General features: G+C 57.5%; 1 protein-coding gene across 1 annotated transcript in view; it reads left to right on the plus strand.

Annotated features, from left to right (window-relative positions):
• The window catches only part of CFAP46 (cilia and flagella associated protein 46), an 89,023-nt gene that overhangs the window by 13,452 nt on the left and 52,000 nt on the right, over nucleotides 1-23,571 (plus strand). The window contains exons 10-22 of the mRNA XM_060286502.1: nucleotides 1,960-2,058; nucleotides 3,862-4,052; nucleotides 8,486-8,714; nucleotides 8,874-8,994; nucleotides 10,238-10,361; nucleotides 10,572-10,702; nucleotides 11,231-11,355; nucleotides 12,375-12,508; nucleotides 13,774-13,986; nucleotides 15,118-15,283; nucleotides 15,993-16,142; nucleotides 16,995-17,102; nucleotides 17,606-17,772. Of these exons, the coding sequence (XP_060142485.1) occupies nucleotides 1,960-2,058; nucleotides 3,862-4,052; nucleotides 8,486-8,714; nucleotides 8,874-8,994; nucleotides 10,238-10,361; nucleotides 10,572-10,702; nucleotides 11,231-11,355; nucleotides 12,375-12,508; nucleotides 13,774-13,986; nucleotides 15,118-15,283; nucleotides 15,993-16,142; nucleotides 16,995-17,102; nucleotides 17,606-17,772 (1,958 nt within the window). The remainder of the gene's footprint in view (nucleotides 1-1,959; nucleotides 2,059-3,861; nucleotides 4,053-8,485; nucleotides 8,715-8,873; nucleotides 8,995-10,237; nucleotides 10,362-10,571; nucleotides 10,703-11,230; nucleotides 11,356-12,374; nucleotides 12,509-13,773; nucleotides 13,987-15,117; nucleotides 15,284-15,992; nucleotides 16,143-16,994; nucleotides 17,103-17,605; nucleotides 17,773-23,571) is intronic.

Below are 23,571 nucleotides of genomic sequence, written 5' to 3' on the forward strand. Positions count from 1 at the left end.
TACATAAAAATAAAGCAGAGTAGACATTTCAGAAAAAAACATTAGCAGACGTTCGAAGGTATAGTAATGCAAACTATCTAAAATGAGACAGAAAGGAGAAACACTAAGGAGGATATAGGGAACATCAGTGAGCTTGGGACGACTTGAAGCAGACTCTAATGTATATGTAATCAGAGTCCCTGAAGAATAGAGAAAGAAGGGGACAGAAAAAAAATATTTTAAGAAATAACGGCTCAAAATTCTAAATTTAATCGTCTGTAAAGAACAGGAAATTATGTACTGAGGGAAAGAGAGAAGAATGACAGCAAACTTTTTGTAGGAAATAATACAAGCCAAAAGACATAAGATCAACATCCTTAAAATATTAAAATAAAATTAAAAATAACTATCAACCGGGCTTCCCTGGTGGCACAGTGGTTGAGAGTCTGCCTGCCGATGCAGGGGACACGGGTTCATGCCCCGGTCCGGGAAGATCCCACATGCCACAGAGCGGTTGGGCCCGTGAGCCATGGCCGCTGAGCCTGCGCGTCGGGAGCCTGTGCTCCGCAACGGGAGAGGCCACAACAGTGAGAGGCCCGCGTACTGAAAAAGAATAAAAAAACAAAACCAAAAAAACTATCAACCTAAAAAATCTACACTCAGAGAAAATATCTTTGAAAATCAGAGGCAAAATAAGTATTTATTAAAATATACAAAATCTGAAAGAGTCTGACTTACACTACAAGAAATTTTAAAGGACTTTTTCAAGCAGAAGGAAAATGATGCCAGGCGGAAATCTGGATCCACACAAATAGTGAGGAGGACCAGCAAGGGGAGCCGCATGAGTCACACAGAGACGGAAAAATCTGTAAATCTCTTGAAAAGATAATTGACTATTTAAAGCAAAGATAACAACATGGATCAAAAGACTCAATATTGTTCAGATGTCAGTTTTCTCCAGATTGAACTGTATATTCAATGCGATTCAATCAAAGTCCCGGCAGGAGTATTTCAAAAATTGGCAAGCTGAGTATAAAATTTATGTGGAAATGCAAAAGATCTAGAATAGCTAAAAGCAGCTTTGAAAAAGCAGAACGATGTCAGAAGACGAGCACGACCTGATATAAAGTCTCCATGGTTGAGACAGGGTGGCCTTGACATGGAGACTCACAGAGACTGAGGGACAGGACAGGGTCCAGAAAGAGACCCACAAGCGCGGGGCCTCCAGCTTGCATGAGGTGCAGAGGCTTCCGGTGGGTGACAGAGCATCTCATCCACAAATGGTACCGGACAAGGAAACAACCACGTGCGAGAACGTGAGCATCGGCCTGCACTTCATACCGTGGACAGAAATCAACTCAAAATGCATCATAAACCAAAACGTGAGTTAAAATGATAAAACTTCTGGGGAAAACGTTAAGAGAAAACAATAAGAGGAAACTTTGTGAGCTATTATCTCACAAGCACACACCTAGTAGACGGCTAAGCTGGAGACTAACCGTCCCAGATGGCCAGGAGTGGGATGGGAAACGGCAACCCCTTGGGAAAACAGCTGAGCAGTTTTTAAAAGTAAAGTGTGTGTCAGCCACCCACCCAGCAAATCCCAGGCCCCCGCCACCCCGCCGCCTCCAGCAGGACGCCCCGTCCAAACCCGGCAGGGATTCAATGAAAGAAATCAGCCAAGTTTCATAACAGAGCGTTTGTCTGAAGTTGGTGTAGTTATTTAAAAGTTCTGTGTCCAGTGAAATTAACTATCAAAGGTGAAAAACAATTTTTTTCTAGCTTTCTCATTCAAATCTTTGCATCTTTTGGAAACATTTGAAGTTTTTCTTATATATATTTGTATCATCTAATTTTTATTTGTTGAATTTCTACCTAGTACACGAGTCATATTTTTAAATGGTCTTTGAAGTTAGTGAATGTGCGTGATCGCTTTCGTTAAAACTCTCCATCTTACACAGCAACTCCTGTGCCCCGCAGGATCCCGGGGAGCTAATTGAAATCGAATGCCTGGAGTATGAATTGGAAGCTGAAAGACTTGCAAATAAAATGAAAATCTACACCCGAGAGGCTGTGGAGGTAAGTCCTCGACTGGGAGCCGCAGCAGATGCTGAACTGTTGTGCAGGTTCCCTGGACCCTGTGATTTGACTGGTGCCAGGTTTGGGGGGGAGACCTGACAGGCACGGACCAGCCCCCTGTGCCCTGGTTTCCCACCCGTGACTGTGGCCTCTCTGGCAGGAGCTCCAGGGGCCTGGGTGTCCCCCAGCTGCCGAGGCCGGCTGCCGTCCTCCTCTGCGGCACGGAGCTGGACCCCCCACGGCTCCCAGGGCCACCTTGGCCTGGCGGACGTCTGGGTTCATGCAGCCCATTCTCTGGGCCAGGGGCTGGGGTGGGACCATCCTCTGGCCAAGCCCTCCTGCGGCCTGTGTGGAGTGGCCCACCCCAGCACACTGATAACACTTGCCATTGGTGATCGCTGAGTCCCCATGAGAGCACTTTGCCATCCTGACTCAGGTCCAGGAAGGCACACGTTGCCCCGGCTCTAGTGCGGGGCTGTCGGCCTCGCTGGGCTTGGGAAACAGAGGGGCTCCAGTGAAGTGGTGAGGTCATCACGGGATGGGGGAGGGGGGACCTCGGGGAGGGTGGAGGGCAGGTCCAGAGGACCCACACGAGCGTTCCTCCCTCGCTGCCCCCTTTGGAAATCCCTGACTTGTCTAGAATATTCCACTGATATTTACTGAGGAGGCAGCTGTCTCTCTGAGGAGTTGGCGCACGGCAGCCTGGTGAACACGGTGGCAAAGTGACAGACCATGTGAGCTCAGCGTCCTATGTAATGCAGTCAGAGCTGGTCCAGCAGCCACCGCCCGAAAAGGAATCCAGCAATCATTTATGTTCTTTAATAAGAATCCTGCAGTTGGAAAAAGGGAACCAAAATACCCTGAAACAGAGTGATGGCGGCTGGCATTTCTTTGGGGCCCAGGTGTCCGCCCCCTGGCTCAGCTCCTGGGACCCTCTCTGGAGCCCTGGAGCCGGGCTGTGCTGCCCCTCTGGAGCAGGAGAGGCAGCGTCGGTGCCGTGAGCTCTGCCAGGGGACGATCAGCTGGGCCGGGGCTCTGCGAGTTCGAGGCCACCTGGGGGATGTGCGTGTTCCCTTTGGACTTGCCCAGGTGGCTGCCCCTGCCGGCGTTGATCTTCTCGAGGGAGGTCGTGGGCTACCTGTTGACCGCGTGCTGGTGCTGGCTGGTGGTGGCGCAGAGACTGCAGGGCTGTGTCCCTCTGCCTTTGTCGGCCTCGGACCTCGGGCCAGGGGCCCTTCAGGGGCACCGGTTCAATGAGGCTTTGATGGACACATCTTGGCAGGCAGGAGTCACAGGGTCTGAACCCCAAGCCTGTGCTGGTCCCTGTGGCTTGGGAGCAGCACGAGGGGAGGCCCCCAGGTGCCAGAAGCCAGGGCCCATGGACATGGCTGAGCTTAGGCGGCAAGGCAGCCCTAGTGGGTGCTGAGGGAGGCATGGAGCTGGTGAGGCCCCTTGCACAGGCTGAGGCCGGCCAGCGCCTGTCTGCTGGGCAGGGCGTGTGGGGCACGGACTGGAGGAGCTGTTCACTGGACGTCACTGGGCGTGGGCCCCATAAATATACAGGGCCAGGAGATCAGCAGCTTCGCTCAGATGGGCTCACAGAGGAGAGACGCACCCAGAGGGCGCAGAGCCCGTTCTAAGGCAGGGTCTCGACCGCAGGCCATTTCCACGGACAGACTCAGACTGTGGGCCTGGGCGCCCCCTGCGGCCTCCTGGGCTCAGGGTCGGCCGGGGCTGCCCTGGCTCGCCCTGTGCTGCGCGTTTGCCCCCAGCCTCACACATGGGCCACTGTCTTTTGTGCAGACCCAGCTGAATATAGTACAGAGACTGGACATGGTGCTCCGGCGAGCTGTGCGCCTGGGCGACCCGCGGGTCATCCACGTGGTGTGCGCCACGCAGTGGAACACCTGCCTCCCGCTGCTGCAGCACGACCTGCGGCACCATCTGCGGAAGTCGCTGGCCAGCATCGCGGAGGTCCTGGAGAAGATGGACAGGTGGCGGTCCTGGGCTCTCCCCCCGGGGGGAGACAAGCGGGCGGGAGACCCTTGGGGTAAGGACGAAGTCCAACTCATTTTCCCAAAAAAGTGGGCAGGAAGGGCAGCAGGACTCCACGGCTCCCCGCAGAAGGGCCAGCTTGAGAGGCCGGCAGGCCGTGGGGGAGGTGTGTCTGGAGTGCGGGGGGCAGGGCCTTGCAGGGGGGAGGCTGGGGGGCACCCGGGCGGCGCCCATCTGAGGTCGAGAGGGGCTGAGGAGATAGGGCTTTGTCAGGAGGGTCCTGGGCTGCATGGCAGGGGGATGGCAGGGCACAGGGCCTGTGGGCACAGGCGCAGGAGGGAAGGTGGAGTGGGCGGTGAGTCAGTGAGGCCCCCCGGCTGGGGGTCGCAGCCCATGGGGATGCTGCAGTTGGTCCCTGGCAGACAAGGGGTCTAGGAGACGGGGACTTGGTGTGTGGGCAGAGAGGAGCTGTGGGGGGTCACCCAGGAGGGGCTGCAGCCGCAGGGAGGGGCGGTGGGGAGAGCTGCCCTGCCCCGTCTGCTCCTGTGATTAATTAGGGTTGGGTTTCGTCGCCTACTTGAGCCCTCGGAACAGGGGTCTCGGCAGGGGAGCCAGGGGCCTGGTTGTCAGCCTGAGGGTGGGCAAGGGGGGTCCCCAGGGTCTCCGGTATGGTTCATTTCCTGCCGGCACCTGGGGGTCTTGGCTGTGAAGAGCTGCATCTCTCTTCAAATCTGGGATTTTTACCCATTTTGAAAATAGTTTCTCCTTCTGGAATCCCATGGGGATGTATGACAGGCTCCTAGCCCAGCTACCAACCCCCCCACCCCGCCCCCAGCGAACTTTCCACGCTCACGGCCCCACCCCCCATGTGTGACACGCTGAATTCTGACAGATTTCCTCCAGGCCATTAGTACTCTTTTATTTTACAAATTCTCTAATTTTCCTTCCTTTCTTTAGCCTATGTTTTTAAATTTTAATGACTATTTCTTCCAAAATATCCTTTTAGTTTATTTTCATATTTGCCTGATTTTTAAAAATAATGTCTTCTAGTTGCCCTCTTTTCCTCTGACAGCTCTTTTTCTGATTAACTTTATTGAGATATAATTGCACACAATAGAATACAAACATTGTTAATGTCCCTTCGTTGTGTTGTTTTTTAATCATGGGTGGGTGTTGAGTGCCGTCAAATGTTTCTTCTGCATCTATTAAAAGGTCTGTGACTTTTCTCTTTTGTTCTTTAATGTGGTGAATTATGCTGATTGAACTTTGAGTGGTGAACCAACCTTGCATTCTCTGCATGGTCCTGACATATGTCAGCGTGTTGTTACGGATTTTTACGTGTAGGTTCATGAGGACGTTGGCCTGTGATTTTCTTCTTTTGTAATGTCTTTGTCAGGTTTTGACATCAAGGTCATGCTGAATTTATTAAATGAATTGGGAAGGTGGGAAGGATTCTTCCTCCTCTGCTTTCTGAAGGAGTTTGTGCAATCTTGGTGTTTTCTTCCTTAAATGTTTGATAGAATCCAGTGAAACCATCTGGGCCCGTCTGAAGCATTTCTTTTTCCATCCTTTCAATTCTCATCCTCTGTGGATCTTCCAATTTAAAGTGTAGAACACAGCTTTTAATAGCATGTAGTTTGGCCTCACTTCTTTCTGTCTAGTATGATAATCTCTGCCTTTTAACTGGAGTGTTTAGTCTCTTTGCGTTTAGTGTAGCTTTGAACTTGTCTACAATCTCATCATTTGTTTCCAGTTGTCCCTTCTGTTCTGCTGCTGCTCTTTCCCTGCCTTCTTTGAGGTTAATTGAATTTTTTACCATTGGATTTACTTCCTCTATCAGCTTTTTTGTCCACTGTACCCTTGGGGTGGGGGGGATTGCTGTAGGGCTAACAGTGCACATCCTCCTTAGCTAAGTCTGTGTGAGGTGGTGCTTCCCACCCGGCAAAGGGAAAACCTCACGCATTTCCCGTCATCTACCCCACTTTGTGTGGTTGTTGGCATGTCTTTTACTTCTCAATGTGTTATGGGCCTCATCTTACAGGTCATTGTTTTGCTTTTAGCAGCCAGTGGTTTTTTAAAGAAAATTACAGAGAAAATCAATAGTCTCTTATATTTGCCCACTTCTTTGTCAATCCCACAGGCTCGCTCTTCTTTCTTACCCTCAGATCCAAGTTTCTTTCTGCTGTTATTTCAGCCTGAGGAACTTCCTTTATTTTTTTCTTGTAATGCATGACTGCTGGTGATGAATTCTTTTGGCTTTTGTTGATCTGAAAATGACTTCACCTCACCTTCATCTTTGAAGATTATTTTCACCAGTTGCTGGATACTGGGTTTACAGATTTTTTTTTCTTTAAACCCTTTGAAGAGGTTGTTTCATTTTCTTCTGGCCTTCGTAGTTTCTGATAAAAACCCAGCATCTGGCCCCTCTTACGTTCTGACTGTGGGTTACCTTTTCCTGTTTCCTTGCATGTCCAGTCGTTTTTTATTGTGTACCGAATGTTGTGGTTGGTGCACTGTGGAGTCTGTGGATTCTGTGATCTTTTTAAAGAGAGTGTTGCGTTTTGTTCTCTTGGGTACTTCAGTTACGGGTTGAGAGCTGGCTTCTTGTTTTGTTGGCCATATCTCTGGAAGTTTACAGTGTCTTCCAGCCTGTCTCAGTGGGGCTCAACCTCTAGCCCAGTTGCACCCGCGATCTCCGTGGGCTCGGCTGACATCTGGGGTGTGAGTGAGGGATACCCAGCTCTCTCCTCTCTGGTGGGCAGGCCTGCAACAGCTGCTCTGGTACCCGGCTCCTCTTCTCCAGCCTGGAGCAGCCTTCCCAGCCCAGAGCAGAGACCCTCCCTGTGGACGGCAGGTGCCCTGGTTCTGGGCCCAGTGCTCTGCCCGCGATGCCACGGGACACTGTCTCCAGGCAGGGTGCGGGCTCCTTCCTGAGTTCCCGCCTCCAGGGACCCCAGGCTTGTGCTGCTCAGACCCAGTGCTGTGTTTGGTCCAGCTTCACAGTGGATACTCGTGGCAGAGACTTGATCACAGTTGGAAGCAGAAGGAACTCTGAAAATTACTCATTTCTAATCCTTTTCATCTGGTCCCATTCATCCTGTTTTGACAGGGACGGAGTCTCTCATTCGAGTCTGCTGTGCTTACTCACCATCATCTCTGTGGCTTCCTTGAGCCAATGGTTTACCAGGTTGTTCCTGACGCTGGCTGTTCCGCTGTGTAGCCCTCTCCGCCTGCCGGGTTGCTCCTGACCAGGGCTGTGCCTCTGTGTAGACCTCTCCGCCTGCCGGGTTGCTCCTGACCAGGGCTGTTCTGCTGTGTAGACCTCTCCGCCTGCCGGGTTGTCCCTGACCAGGACTGTTCCGCTGTGTAACCCTCTCTCTGTGGTGTCAGCTTGCCTCAGATGGCTCCTCGCGTGGTCCAGCCCTGGATGAGTCTCGCATTATGGATTCAGGGTCAGACTGCCCAGAGCACACAGTTCGGTGCTGGTCCAGCTCCCATTCTATGGGCCTCCTCTTCCGCTGCCTCAACACAGAAGAAAGTGGCCTATTACTGGCTGCTGTCCAGGCTTCCGGGCAGAGTCCGTGGAACCTGCTTCCCTGATGGGAGCGCAGACCTCACCCTTGGCATCAACCAGGTGCCCTCTCCTGCCCACCACTCCCGGCCCCCGAGCAGCGGAGCGCCAGCCTCCAGGCGCCTTGGGCACTGCGTGCTCTTCCCTGAGGTCACGGGCCTAGCGTGTGACGCTTGTGCCTTGCCGTGGCTGAGGGTCGGCTCATGGGTCTCCTAGAACTTTAATTCGACCAAATTTGTTGGCTTTTCTGATGCTCGCGTCCAGGGTGGAGGCTGTGGCATGGGGCTCTGCGTGCTGTGGATGAAAGGCTTTGAGGAGACTGTGTTACCAGCTTAGACACGGCCGTCTCCAGCCCCGCCCAGCCCAGGAGGCTCCAGCAGAGGCAGCAGCAGGAGCAAACGCCAGGCAGGGCCACGGGTCCACGAGAGGCGTTCTGAGCAGGGGAGTGTGTGCTTCGGCCGATGAGATGGAGAGAACTCAGAGCAGAGCCGAGACGGCCCATCCGCTGAGGCAAAGCCTGGGCTTCGGTTGTGCTAAATTCACCTGCTTGGCCTCGCCAAGAGCCTCCCGGGGTGCTGGACGAGACGCAGCGTCGGGCGCCCCGCGTTTGCTGAGCTCGCCACCTGGCTTTCGTGCCGCAGTCGTTCTCTGTAGCGTGGAGCCCGGCTGGGCCCAGCTGCCGCTCCTTGGCCCTGGTGCGCCTGTGGGCTCCGAGGTCTCCTGTGGTCTGCAGGGACCACCTCTTTGTCCTCCGTGGGTCCTTGGGGTAACGAAGGGCAGAAGGCGGGGCTGGAAAACCAGGCACCAGGGGTGTCCCGCGACAGCCCCGCCGGGCTCTTGCAATGCTGTCTGTCCCCGCAGCCTCATGGTCCTGTTCCGTTGCCAAGTGCACATGGAGATGGCGTACATTGAGGAGGGTGCGGACCGGCTGGAGCCTGCCATGGGGCACCTGAGGAAGGCCGTGCTCCTGGACACCCTGGGCCTCTACCAGGACACGCTCAGGATGGCCCTCAACCGCCTGCACCTCTGCGCCACGCCGTGCCAGGTCCCCGAGCGCACCGAGGACAAGGCCACCTTGGCCATTGAGCAGGTGCGCCCCGCCCCCCGGACCTGGGCCCTGGGGCCTCTGCGCCTGGGGAGGGCAGGCATCCGGGGCGGGGCCCCGTCAGGCCAGGAGCGCTCAGCAGAGACGGGCAGCAGAGCTGCTCTGGACAGCGCGGGTGCTCATCACGCCATCTACCCTTCGCAGGCAAAGAAAGCGATGCCGGAGGACAGTGTGCGCAAGAAGCGGGCGCTGCTGGTGACCGCGGGCCTGGCCCTGGCCCCTGACACCTTCCAGATCGTGCTCGACAGTGAGAACGAGGCCAAAGGTGTGCAGGCTCTCTCAGCAGCACACACACGCCTGACCTCCGCCCACACGGGCCTCAGGTGCTGGTGTGCAGCCTCCTGTCCCCACTCTGCGCGACAGAGCACCTCCCGTGGCGAGGGGGGAGGCTCACACAGCCTGGAGGCCCGAAGCCTGAGACCGAGGGGCTGGAGGGAGGGGCCGCCTGGGCCTGTCTCCGGGGCCCACACGGCTGGCTTGCCTCTGCACCCGTTTCTCTCTGTGTCCAATTTCCCCTTTTAAGGACACCCGTCATAATTGATTAGGGCCCACCCTAATGACCTCACTTTAACTTGATTTTTCCTGGTAAGACCCATCTCCAAACAAGGCCACATTCTGGAGTTCTGGGGGTCAGGGCTTCCTCGTATACTTTAGGGGGCACTGCCCCCATGCCACTGTCCCCCCCGAGGATGGGGGTCCTGGGCTTCTCTGCATTACCCCCAAGTATATCGAACCCTTGCAGATGGCAGATTAGCGCCCGGCTCTGGAGCACCCCGGCGCCCTTCCTCTCAGAGTCCCACCTGAGGTTGCCCAGGGCTCCCTTAATGTTGGCTCCCCCGGCAGCCTTCAGCCGGACAGCCCCTGCTGTCTGCAGATAGGAGCCGCGGAGGGAGCCCACGGTGGCCAGTGTGGTGGATCTGGGATGTGGACTGGGGGATGGCTCTAGGATGTGACCCTTGGCCTCGGTGGGCCACGGACCTTGTGCTGTCTCTGTGGCCGCCGCACGTCACCAGGTCCTGTTGTCACCCCGTCCGGGGCGTGGCAGTGCCACCCCATGCTTCCTTCTTGTCCTGCTGGGTGTGAGGGGCACGGGCCCAGTGGGCAGCCACCCTGGACACGCTCGGGCTCTCTTGGTGCGTTTCACTCGGCGAGGCGCCGGGCAGGAGTACCTGGCCAGGCGGGGGCCTTCCGCGGGGTCCCTGCCAGTCGGCTCCTGGAGGTGGGGGGCCGTGGGGACAGAGGCCACCACTGTGCTGGGCGCGGGTGGAGGCTCTTGGGGCCGGCCTGGCGGGTGCAGAGGGGGTCGTTCTGTGCACCAGCTGCCCCTGGTGCCCGGCGCCCCTCCCCTACAAAGGCACAGCTAGCGGGACCTAATCTTCATGAAAAGGTCAAAAGACGCCCGGGAGGCGCCACCACACCCGTCCAGAGTCCTGCGCGCTGGGGTTGCGGGAACGTGCCCTGACCCGGGACCTGCCGCGTCACTGCCCCGTCCCGCTGTCCACCCTCAGTTTCCACCGGGGAAAAGCGGGGCCGCTTCACCTACCTGTACGCGAAGGCGCGGCACCACTCCCTCAGCGTGGATGAGGCCGCGGGGCACGTGCAGCGCCTGCAGGGCCGGAACGCCAAGGAGAGGTGAGTGGGCGGTGGCCGGGGGGCGTGCAGGGGCTCCTGGGTCGTCGCGGCGGGGGCACCGGACCGCTGCCCGCCCCCTCGCCTGGCCCCGGGCAGCACCCCCGCGGGTCTGCCCGTCGCCTCGCGTCCAGGCTGGGGCGTCCATTGGGCTCGTGGCAGGAGCCCTGCGCCGGTTCTCCCGAGCAGAGAGCTCATCGTGCACCTGTGCAGGGTACAGATCTGGGCCGAGCTGGCCAAGGTGGCCCGGAAGCAGGGCGTGTGGGATGTGTGCCGGACGGCCAGCCGCTTCTGCCTCGCGTATGACGTCGGCAAGGTGGAGCGGCAGGCGAGGCTCAGGCGAGGTAGGCCCCGGGGCCACGCCTGGGCGCCCGCACTGACGGGATCTCCCCAGGCGACCTGGGGTTGCTGCGGGGCTCAGCGAGGGGACCCAGGGCTGCAGGCGGGGGCCTGCGGGCAGAGCGTGGGCCTGGGCCGGCTCCCCCGTCAGCGCTGGGTCCGCACAAGTCCGGCCTGCAGGTCTCTGGAAGAGGTTCGTTTTGCGGACGGTGAGGATGGGGGGCCCTGCAGGCAGTCCCAGGAGGCCCGGGGCCTGGGTGTTGGGGGCGGGGCCGGGGCCTCTTGAGGGGCAGAACAGCGCAAACAGAACCAAGAGCCCAGCTGTCAGGGAATCGGTGGGAGACTGGCCATGGCCAAGCTGGCTTTGGGGACACCTCGCCACCCCGTGGGGCCCCTGCGCTTGGGAGGTTTCTGCCAGCCCCTCCTGGGCACAGTGCCACCTCGCAGAGACCCCGCCGCCGCACCCGGGGCTGCGCCGCGTTCCCTGAGAGGCTGTTCGGGTTCTGAGCATCCTGCCGCTCTGCTGTTTCCAGGGAAGAAGAAGGGCGGGGACGGCGCGGAGCAGGACTCCTCGGGCCAGTCAGACGCCACCCTGCATAGGCCGGTGTCCCCCAGCCTGCTGCGCGAGTTCGCGGAGGTGGGGTTCATCAACGCTGAGGTGCGTCCCTGCCCACGACCCCTCGGCCCCCGTGTCACCTGCCTCTGCACGGACGTGGCCCTATACCCCAGCCCTGCTCCCGAAGGAGCCTGTCCTTTAGGGAAGTTTTCCCGGGTTCTTGGGAGATTTTCTGGGAGAAAGATATAAATCAGAATGTATCATGAGGGGTGTAGATGTTAATTTTCCTTAGAAGTAATGTTTGAACTGTGAATCCACGGTGACGTAGGTACCGCAGGCTGATGGTTACTGGATTTGGGAGTGCCCTCTGCATGGGGATAGCTTCAAAAGCACTTTGAACCCATTGTAAGGGAGGAGCGTGTGTTCTCATCTCAGCCCCTCAGAGGCCGCTGAAGGCTGCTGGCGACCACCCCCCTCAGCCCTGACCTGGGGTCGCTCCCGCCCCCTGCAGTGAGCATGCAGAGACCCCAGCGTCAGCCAGGTGGCTGAGCTGGGTCTAAGCTGGCACTGGCATCCCTGCACCTGCACGTGGTGGTGATTTTGGTGATACTTTGTAACTTCGGGATTCTTGGGGCCACTCGAGGTTGTTTATTTTGGGGGTCGATGGGGTAACCTGGCCAGAACTCCCCGGCTCGTTCAGTGAGGGTTTGCTGAGCGCCTCCTGAGGGCCAGGCCATGCTGAGAGCTGGGGGCAGGTGACCGCGGAGCCAGGGATGGAGCCGGCATCACCCCCGGGAGGCAGGCAAGGCCACCTGCCCCCCGTCCTTGGTCCTGTCAGCCTGCAGGGCTTCCGTGCGCAGCCGTGGAGGGACGGGGACTGGGTTGCCGTGGACGCCTGTGGTGTGACAAGGGGACGTTTGTGTCCCTGGGGGCTCAGGCTGTGCTCTCGAAAGGAGCCGGTCTCTCTCTGAGATGCAGCGTGTATGGGTGAAGCAACGGCGTGGGGTGGGGGAAGTGTCGCTGCAGGCAGGGAGGACCCAGGGGCTGGGAAGGCCCTGGGGGCATTGCGCTGGGTCTGTGCTCCCGGGACCTCTCCTCCACTCCACTCACTTCCTCTGCAGGCCACCGTCCACCTGCTGCGATCAGAGGGCGTGCAGCTAAATGACCATCCCATGCCCCCCGAGGACCTGAGTCAGCACCCGGTGGGCTACATACCCGAGTCCCCAGAGGACAACGCCGAGTGGATCACGTACCGGTAGGGGAGCCGCGGGGGCGCGTCCTATGCACCTGGCACCGCTCATGTGTGGCCCGGGGGCACAGGCTGGGACGCGGGCCGCGCCCAGACATGTGAGAGAAGTGGCCGGCTGTCCAGCACGACTCACTAGCTCACGTCGTTGTTCGCTGTGGTTAGTCTTCCTCGTTATTGGTGGAAACGAGATGTGAGGGAGTTGGTGTCTGCGGAGGGAAGCGGTAGTCGGGGCTGGCCATGGGAAACTGTCCCGGGAAGTATGTGCATGGAAAGAGGGTCCACAGGGAACCCCCAGAGACTTGCCCACGTGAGATGCCAAGTGCGGTTTAATCATGAAATCGAGGTGCTGTGGAAACAACCACAGTTTTTAGCCATTGTTTCATCCAAAATTAAATATTCGAGAGGTGAACGCGGTGGTGAGTGAGAGTCCGCGTTGCGGTGTCGCAGGAGCCGAGGCTGTTGGCTGCTTCCCGCTGAATGCGGACAGGGGCCACTCTCCTGTTTGTTGCACCCAGTGGACGGGCCCGCACACCCGCCTGCTGTGGAGGGGTTGGGGATGCCGCCGGACTCCCTCTGCCCACGAGAGGCACAGGGAGGAGGGCCCTGATTTTGCGCAGATGGGGTTTGTCCTGGTGTTTTAAGTCGCCTGTGAGAGCACAGCCCGCAGCCTTCCCCAGGGGCCGCCGCCGCTTCCGTCTGGGCCGGGCTCCCCACGCCTGGGGGAGGGCCCAGGCCACACCTGACCACCGCTTTTGTACAGCCCACGAGCTAACGGTGGTTTTGATGGCTTTTAAGTTTGTGAAGTTAAATAGCGAGAAACACACAACAGAGACTCCATGCAGCTGTCGAAGCCCAGGGTACTAACTGTCTGGCCCTTTAGAGAAAGGGCTTGCCAGGCGCTGGTCTGAGGCCAGCAGGTCCCACGTGCCCATGTGGACGGAGGAGGGCAGCCTGTGTGTGATGGTCCGGGGAGACTGGGCACAGGCAGGTGCAGAGCTGGACTGGCGGCCTGCAAGCCTCGGCCAGGGGTCCATCCTCGGCCAGGGAGGGGCAGGGCGAGGGGCGTCCAGCAGGGAGATGGGAGAGCCAGGCGGATGGGGTGGAGGTGGGAGGAGATGGGCAGGCTGGGTCCTTCAGCGGGAGTGGCGGGCAGCCCCCAGCAGGGCAACTTTCTGACCCCTGGGCTCTAGGGATGGCTTCACACTGGTGTCTTCCTGCCACTTTGGGAAGGGTCTTAATCCCGGGGAGAGCCTGACGCACGCCTTCTGTAGGACCTGGATAGAGGGCCTGTCGCAGTACACCATGAACAGCTGGCTGCGCTCGGCCGACATTGGGCAGATGATACAGGAGGCGTGGCTCGTGCAGAACGCCGTGGTCTACGTCCTGAATCACAACCAGCACCTCATCACGGCCGGGCGCCAGAGGGAGCTCGTGGACGCCTTGTACCACCTCCTGGGCATCGTCAAGGCCATGGGCCATAGCGGGTGGGTGAGGCTGCCGGTCGCTGTGTGCATCCTGGCTTCCCAGGAGGGCCCCATCCTGCCCCTGCCAGAGACCCTGGGATCGGGCCGGGAGCTGTGGGGTGGGACGTGCGGGGCCACCCTCACCTAGTGCGTAGCAGTGACAGGGCCTCTGTGTACTGGCCGTGCACCCCGAGCAAGATACTCACCCTCTCTAAGCCTCAGGGCACCGTGTGGGGATCGATGAGGTGCTCAGACACCCTCGGGCCCGTACACGGATTCCCAGCAGCACCACTGCCACGCAGCTTCCCGGCCTGTCACACTCTTGTTGCAAACAGTGCGATTCTGAGGGAGGTTGGCGAGGCCCGAGCCTCGTAGGAACGGGGGTGGAAACCGACCTTGGTCTGATTTGGGGCGGGTTGGAAATCAGTGTCCGGGAGTTTTCATATCCAGGTGGTGTGAACTCATGAGAGACCGATGTTTTCACTACCTGAAGTTGGAAGTGTGAAAGCGTCAAGTCAGGCCAGACCTTCGCCTAATGAGGGTGACTGTGTGAAGCCCTCTTTGTGTTCTCTGCTGCTTGGGCATTTAGTCTAAACACTCAGCTTTAAAGTTTTCTGCCAGATCCCGAAGCAGAAAGGCTTGAGTGAGTCAGGACGCAGCTACATGTGCACATGGGGACTTTTACACTGCGAATAGGACGGAGCAGCCATGGAGGACGGCCTGCCAGTGCCCTCACCTCTCCTCTGGGCGCGAGGCCCGGGCAGGGTCCCCAGGACCGTAGGGGTTGCGGGAGCACCTCTCTTTCTAGGCGGGTGTCCGTGTCTCTGTCGTAGACACAGGTCGGACCGCGTTTGATGGTTTTAAATGTTTTGGTGCTGAGACGTTTCAGGAAGAAGCAGGGAGGTTCTGGTCCAAGCCCGCTCCATCCGTCGCCCAGTGGAGGGCCTGCTGGACGGCCCGGCAGTGGGCACGGTGGCCAGGTGGGCCTTTCTGTCCAGGCCCTGCAGGACTCCCTGAGGAGTCCACCCACACGGCACAGGTGTCTCCCAGGCGTGAAGGCCGCCTGGTGGAGGACGAGCCTCCACCGCAGCCAGTCCTGTCACCATGGCTTCCTCCCTGGGATGGCCTGGCCCGGACATGCTTCTCTTCCAGAGACTTGGCGCTGCTGGCGACGCTCTGCAGCACCCTGGCACGAGGCCTGATCATCGCCTGGATCCCAGCCCTGACGCCAGAGAAGTCTAGAAGACACACACGCTCAAACCCACTTCATACGCCGCTAGACCCTGAGGCCGCCTCTGAAGTCAGGACCGCAGTGGAGGTGCCGCGCCCGAGGGTGGGATCGGAGCCGGGGGAGTGGCAGACCCTGGTCAGTGCAGGCGTCAGTGGGAGAGCAGTTGAGGAAGGAAGCTGCAGGCATTCTCAGCTGCCCAGAAATGGGGCGTGGGGTGGGGGGACACGCTTTCTCTAAGAGCAAGGAAACAAGACGAGAACACCTGGGTGTCAGTGGTGGGGACGTCCCTGCAAGTCCCAGAGCTCAGAAAAAGGTGGACATAAGGCCAGAAAAATAGGACCAGTGCCAGTTCAGAACAGGAAAGCCGCAACACCAAAGGAAAGATGCACAGGCCGGGGATACGGGCGGTTCCACAGTGACCGAGGGGGGCTGTTTGTGCCCTGATTGCGTCTCCCGGGGACGTGGACTGTGTGGCGGTCTTCCCAGTCGAGGACGAGGGATGTTGATGGGTGCTGACAAGCACGGATGACCCCTCACCCATTCCTAGTAAACGTGAGCGAAGGTGAGTTCCGTAGTGAGTCTGAGGGAGGCGCAGAGCCTGCGGCTGCCCCAGGTGTGGCCGGGAGCGGTGCCTCCTTCCCGCTGAGGCTGTGCCTCAGCCCCAGGACTAGTGCGTGTTCGGGCCACCGTCCCTTCTGGACCCAGCGCCGGGTCTGCTTGTTTTTGCAGCTTTAGGTCTTGGCTCGGGTCCCCTGTTTGGATTCAGGTGTCATGAGCAAGGACACCTCCGTTTCAGGTCTGTGAGTTCGCCCTGAACCTGACCAACGGGACGGTGCCTGAGGAGGCGGTGCCCGTCAGCATCCGGCAGCAGCTCATCGCCACGTGGGTGAAGGCCAAGCAGCTGCTGTGGCAGCAGATCGGGCCGCGCCTGGGCACGGACGAGCAGGTGCCAGCCGGGGGGCGCCCCCGCTGAAGTCTTCCCCACCCGAGGGCGAGCAGCCTGGGGGACGGGGCGGCGGGGCTGCGGAAGGGGTGCTTCCCTTCAGGAGGGTCCGTCCTTGCCCAGGCCGACCCCTGAGAGATGGGGCGTGAGGCCTCCTCTGCCTGCCTGGCCGCTGGAACATCCCCTCGTTCCTCCAGCCGACTGGCCACGGTTCTAACTGTCCACCAAGAGCCGCTGGGCCTCTGGGGGCGCTGTCCACCCTCGGTGACACCTCGCTGTGGCTTTATCTGGAGGTGTGTCTAGGCCACAGGGGGACACCTCCCTGGCAGGGCCCCACGGGCCACCTGAGCTGTGAACGCAAGGCCGTCGGGGTGAGGATGCAGGGACCCAGAGGGGAGGGGGCAGGGCCAGCCCCACGGCTTCTCCTCCTGCAGACGTGGGCCGTGGATGGAGGCCAGTGGGAGGTTCCCTGGGGCCCCAGCTGGAGCCAGGACACGTGGCTCAGGTGGGAAGTGAGGCTGGCAAGGCAGGGACCATCAGGGAGGGGCATCTGAGCCTGCCGGGAGTGAGCACCGGGTTGGAGCAGGACCAAGGGAGGGGCCTCTAGGCAGAGGGCCGCCGCTGTGCCTGGCCACCTGCCCTCCACCTCTGGCCGGCTCAGCCAGCCTCCGGGCCACCTTGGGGGCTGCAGCGCCTACTCCTCTTTATTACGTGAAGAGGTGGCTTGGAGACAAACACTTACACAAACAGCTCCGATCGTTGCCGCAGAGCTAATGTTTCACAGGGTCACTTCCCGAGTAGTCCAGATTCTCCAGCCCCGGGGCTGACGGGCCCTCTGCACTTCCTTCCCACCAGAGTGCCAACGAGGGCATCAACTCGGTGACCGGAGTCCTCGTTGCTCTGGAGATGCACTCCTGCAACGGGCTGGGCCTCATGGACTTCACGGTGCCCCCCTTGGCTCAGGTAGCTGTCGCTCCCTCACCCCACAGGTGTCACGTCCCCCCAGAAGTAACCTTCCTCCCCCTTGGCCCACGCAGGTGTCACTAGGTGCCTGGTAGGCATTCCAGGGGCTGTGCCCCGACAAGGCTCCCCAACTCGAGGTGCTTATTCGAATTGTGCTGTCGAGACAAGGAGCCCCAGGTGGCCAGCGGCCCTGCCGTGTTCTCTGCACAGCGCTCCCAACAGAGCCGAGGGTCCCCTCAGGGCCCCTGAGTCTGGTCTCCTGGCTCGTCAGAGGGCAGGGCTGCCCATGTGGCAGGAACGCAGTGTGGACACTGGGACATTTGTCCTCAACCCACCAGCCCCACCCAGGCTTGGCCGCAGTTGGCAGCTGGAGCCTCAGCCTTGCAGGTGACTCGGCCTAGGCCGGGTGACCACTGGACCCATCCATGTGATGTCAGCCGTGAGCTGGCAGCAGAGACGCCCCCCACCCACTCACAGACGCCCCTCTCCCCCGCCACCGGCAGCTGGTGAAGATGGCCTTGGAGTGCAGCTGGTCGGACCCCTTCGTGGAGCTGCAGACCCTGACGCGGCTGACCCACTTCACCTACGTGGCCCGGGACCACGAGGCCACCATGGCCTGCTCGCAGAAGGCCATCCAGACGGGCATCAAGCACCTGCAGGCCTTCAGTTCGTGAGTCGCCCCAGCGCCCGACCTGTGTCCCTGTGGCGCGGTGCGTCCTCTGAGCCCGCCAGGCGGGGCAGCCTCACCCACTCGGCCCTGGAGCCACCCCGCCAGCCCCGCGCCGGCCGGGGCAACGCCTCAGCTGCGGCCCCTGGAGAGCCGTGTTCAGCAGGGTCCCGAGGCCCCACGAGCCCCGCCAGCTGCGGGCGTGACGGGGGCTCAAAGGCCGAAAGGGCCGCAAGGCTCGACCGGCGGCCGCTCCCACAGGCAGGCAGCTTTGTTGAGTTAGTTTTGAGCAGGCGACCTAGGAGGCCACGTAAATTCGGAAGTAACTGAAGGGTGATTTCAGTGAAATGAAAATAGCCCCCCGCCACTGGCTCCTCTCCGCCCGAGCGCTGCTGGCGGCGGGCTCTCCAGGGTGCCGGGATGGCCGCAGGCGCTCCAGGCCGCTTGCTCCTGTGCCCCGGGCCCCGTTCAGCTCGTCGGTAATCAGGGCTTCTGATCCTTCCGTCTTCTTAAACAGGAGGTTGTTTTAAAGTTGTTTCTGTTGTGAGTATTTCTGCTGTAAAGACTGTTTCCCTTGAGGCTCTTCTCTTTGCCTTACTTCTGAGTCTATTTCCTGAAAGACAGGATCCTGGCCCCCAGGCCAGGAAGATACCCATCGTGGCCGCACAGCCAAGCTGACCGCTCGAGGCCGGATCCAGGGAGGCCTGGCCTCCTGCCTCTGGGTGATGGGAGTGGAGGCCTGAGCCTCTTCCGGTCAGGATCCCGGGGCCAGCTGCGGGAGCGCGGCCGACACGTCCCAGCAGCTGCTCTGGGGCCTGCGTGGGACACCCCCGTGGGTGTTTGGGGGCTGACAAGTGACCATGACCCGAGCTGTGGTCACCCGCCTCGCATGCAGCCAGGGCCACAGGCTGCTCCGAGCTCCCGTGGAGGCCCCACCCGCACCTCATCTGTCCCTGCAGCGGCTCCTGGGCAGGGGCTGCCGAGCCCGCACTGGGAGCAAGGAAACCAAGGCAGGCAGAGGCTGAGGCCCTGGCCGAGGCCACCCAGCAGGTGGAGGCGGAGCGGGGAGCCCCGGCAGCTGCTGGCGTGAAAACCAAGGCAGCTGAAGAAGAGGCTGGACGGAGCCCCCAGGCCAGCCCAGCATGTCTCACTGCGCCCACCCCCGCAAGGGGCTTTCCCTCGTGACTGCCTTTCCCCCAAAACGGAGGTGGCTTTTGCTCAACAATCCATCCTGAGAAGGACTTGGCTTCTGAAAGGCTTTCGAACGTCCTGCCCTGGCCTCACCGTGCAGCAGGTGGGGGCCGAGGGCTCCGTGACGGCCAGGGGGCCGCTGGCTCAGGTGCCCAGCCTACGGAGGTGGAGAAGGCGCAGCGGTAGCGCACGGAACACCTGCCCCCCGGCAGGACATCTGATAGCAGCCAGGGACTCGGGGTTATTCCCGGAAGCCTCTGGTCCTTAGCACAGGGGTCCCCACCAGACACTGGTCTCCACCAACAACTGTAAGGCTGTGCTCGTCAGCAGACGAGCCCTTCCGAGCTCCGCACAGCATCTTATACACACTCTCCAGTGTGAACCGAGGTTCCTGTAAAGCTGTGCTCGTCAGCAGACGAGCCCTCCGAGCTCCGCACAGCATCTTATACACACTCTCCAGTGTGAACCGAGGTTCCTCAGACTTTTGAGAGGCCCTCAGCTCTGAAGAGAAGACCAACGAGAAGAAATAGGGAAAATTACTCTGGAAGAAACTGTCAGCTTTTATAATATAATATGTCCAGTTATCTCACCAGGAGAGGCGGGTTCATTCAGGAATAGCAGAGGAATTGCAATTAGGGAAATGCAAACTTCGGTGGACCACAGGAAATGTGGAAAACAAGGAGGGGGATCTTGCTTTTCTAGGAAAAAGGGGGAGTCAGGAGGGGCTGTGATAGCCAGAGTCCACTGGGGGAGTTGGGGGTCCAAAGTACCGAGGCTTCCTGTTGGCTGTCTGTGCCGGACTCTGATCGGCCGGGCTGTTGGGGGTGGAGGGAAGGTTCCTTCCTCCTGCTGCACAGTGAGTAGAGGCCCCTTCCTGTCTGAGATGTAGGTGAGGCCCCTTCCTGTTTGGGGTAATTGCGGTGCATGGCGGACGTGGGACCTCCCTGACAGGCCTGGCCTGACTCTAGCTGTAGCTGAGGTTTCTGTAATTCATTCCACAGAACAGATTACATGATGATCAGAAGAAGTATTAAAAAAGTAATAATAATAACGTCCAAGGTATTTGAGAAGATGCAGCATTTAGAAGTTAAAATGTGTTATGGAAAAGGAATGAGGAATAAAAGGAAAAGGACTAAAGAGCTCTTCAAAATTAAAAAGGTAATTTCTGAAGTTGAAAATAAAGTCAGTGAAGGGCTAGAAGATAAAGTGTGAGGAAATCGTGCAGGAAATATATGAAGAAGGACAGAAGGAAATGTGACAGAAAAGCCAGAAGAAACAGTAGGAGGTCCTAAACCCAGCTATTGGAATTCCAGAAAGAGGGGAGAAAGCGTTCTTAAGAAAGGGGTGAAAAGCAGGAGCTTCCCTGAGCAGAGGACACCGTCTCATGACTGACCCTCCCACTAAATGACCGGCGAGAAGAATGAAGAGATACTCACATCCAGATACGTCATGGGGTCATCAGGTCACGGTAGATACGGAGACTATCCTACAGCGTTTAGAAGAAAAGAAAAAGAAGAAGGAAATAGAAACGCATCAGTCTTCTCAGAAACCATCACTAGCAGCTAAAAGAAAGTGGAAGGTTCTAAGTGGAAGTAGTTTTCAACATGTAATTCTAACTCACCCAAACTTTCAAGTATCCTGGCAAAGAAAGCTACTTTTAAACAGATGAGGACCTAGAAAATGCATTTGTCACACACCTGTTTTTAGAAAGTTAATTGAGGATACACTCCAGAAAAACAAGGGAGTAACCCAGAAAAGAGAAAGATGTTGGATGCTGGAAATGGAGATGCAGTCCAGAAAAGGTGCCCAGCTGCATTGCTTGCTGAGAGAGCCTCCTCGGCAAGGATGCAGGGGAGGGCCCTGGGGGTGCGGGCAGGGCCAGAGGAGGGCCCAGTGTTGTGGAGAGTTTACAGGTATTGTGGTAAAGGAGGGAGGGAGAAAAGCCAGTTGGAAATGCCAGGAGGTAACAAAAGTAATAGCTTGCCTCTTCAGTGAGAAACACAGACATTATCTGGGTGTTTATTGATATTCCAGTGTTAGGATTAGCATTTTGACAAAGAAGGCTTATTTGTGGTTACCCAGTAAAATATCAATGTTACCAATTTTGACAGTACGAAAGTAAAGTAAAAGCACAGATAACATACTTTAGCAGCGGGAAGGGGGACGAGGACAGGTGGCGTGAGACCCTCATCTGAGAAGCTGAATATTCTGAGGTACAAAGATAATAAGGGAATTAAAAGTAATGCTGGGACCGGCTATATTCATAAGTTGGGAAAAGGGACTTCTGTAGGTAATGTTTAAAATTCATAAATTGGGAAATCAAGATAGAAGCCAGTTTTTTGGAGGAAAGCGTATACCTGCTAGAAGATAGAGCTGAAGACCTAGGAGTCATTCCCTCTTGGGAATAGGACTGGGGGCTGGGTAGGGGAGTAGTTCTCAACCATGTGGTAGGTACCACTTTGATAAAAATTAGAAGGTTAATTCTAAAAGAAAGAAAAAGACTACATTCATAAAGAAAGAGTCGGTGTGTGAGGGCTGCTGCCTCGTCTTCTTATAGCGGAGTTAAGGCTGATTTCACTACTCGTTGCCGGCACCGCAGAGCTTGTGAGGGGACGGGGTGGCAGGGTGCCTGCTGCGGTGATGGGTGTGTGCCCCAGCTTCGCCGTTCTTTCCTCAGTGACCCTTAAATTAACTTGTATTTTAAAACAGCAATTCTTATAATAAAATAGGCTAAAAATATAAATGTTTACGTATGGTAATAGGGAAAGGGGAGGTCGTGCAAGACTATGTAAAAGTTTGGTTTTCACCTCAAGACCTTGGAGAACTCATTTGTAGACTGTTGCTGTCCTCTAGTGGTGGTCGGTGTCACTACTCTCAGTGGGGTCACCCCTACCCGGGCTTGACTGTGGACCTGACCCGTTTTTCACCACACTGAGGGCCAGCTGTGTCTAGGCCTGGAGCTGGGCGCTGGGAGGCTGGACAGGCAGAGGTGGGCGGCCCTTGGCTCTCTCGGGGATGCCGACTGCACGGTGGCCTTGCTGGCCCCTCAGAGCCCTGGGCCCGGTCCCCAGTCGGCAGGATCCGCGGTCAACTTCAGCGCGTGGCGTGTGCCGCGGGTGATGCGCCTTTTCTCAAAACAGTTATACATATTTCAAATTTTTATGCTCATTTTTTCTATTTTGCAAGTTATGTAAAGAAACTCAGTGTGGAATTGGTCACAGTAATTTTCATGATAGCATTTCACAGTAATAGTGAAAATAGTTTTCAGATCTTGGTGAAAAATAGTGCAGTTACTAATCAATTAGTATTCTCACCTCTGAGTGTGTAATTACCAGAATCAGGTTCATATTTATACTATTAATGTAAAGGAATATATATTAATAGGAATTTCATGTAGATCCCTAAAACAGACCAACAGAGATTACCTTTCTACTTTGTTTAGCACTTTTATTTGACATAATCATCATCACTGTTGGGTTTTTATGTGAACTTAAAAGTCACTTTTTCTACCAGTTCTGGCCATGACACACAGTGGATCTCATACTCTTGTGCTGTTTAAAAAACTGTAAAACTTGACAAAATACATGAAACAACTGCTTCCAGACACTGGCCAACAGATGGCCCAAGGCCACGCTTCTTGCAAGAAGAGGCCATCAGAAGTGAGCCCCACGTGCACCCTCGCGCTCTGCCTGGGGGCGCGGGGCGCTGCCCAAACTGCAGCTCCGGGAGCTGGAGCCCAGACAGAAGAAATGCTCTCGGGAGGCAGAGACCAAACCCTGGGGCTGCTGGGGCCTCTGGACTCCACAGAATGCAAGACGAGCGAGGAGGTTCCTGGACAGAGAAGGCCAGATCCTGCAGGCCTGGCAGGAAGCAGGCGACAGAGATGCCAGAGGCCCCGTGCTGACCCAGGACAGTCAGGGAGCCCTTGCTGAACCGCCGGGGCATTCAGGAAGACCACGCCTTAGGGGCTGGGCTCTAAGGGCCACGCGAGTCTTGCCCTAAGACGCCTAGTCCAGATCTCAGTAGGATAAGGGTGAGCCACAGGTGAATCCACTGCCTGCCAGAATGAAACCCCACCTTCCTTGAAAGGAAGGCAACATAATCCACACTCTCAGCAAGACAGCCCTCCATCCTGCCCCCCGCCCCCCGCCCAGCGTAACAGCGAACATCACCAGGCATGTGGAAGAACAAGAAACTGTGGCCCATCCCAGGAGAAAAAGCAGTCAGCCGACTCAGACATGACACAGATGTTGGAATTAGCAGACGATGGATTTAAAACAGTTATTGTAAATACAAGAAAGGAAAGGATTTTAATGGGCAAATTGCAGGTGGTGAATTCCAACAAAGAAATGGAAACTCTAATTAAAGAACTAAGTGGAAATTCTAGACATGACAAGTACAATCTCTGACATGGAAATATCAGTGGGCGAGCTCGACATCTGATCGGTAACTCTGAACACAGGTCGGCACACTATGGAAACTGAGGCACAGGGAGAAAGTCCTGAAAAACGGAGGAGCAGTGCCTTGGGGACCAGTGGGCTAGAGCCCATGGGCCAGCACAAGTGCAGGTGTGGTCTCAGAAGGACAGAGGACAGAGGGCGAGGTGGGAAT

The sequence above is a fragment of the Globicephala melas genome, chromosome 16, assembly GCF_963455315.2.
Source record: "Globicephala melas chromosome 16, mGloMel1.2, whole genome shotgun sequence".
Lineage (NCBI taxonomy): Eukaryota > Metazoa > Chordata > Mammalia > Artiodactyla > Delphinidae > Globicephala > Globicephala melas.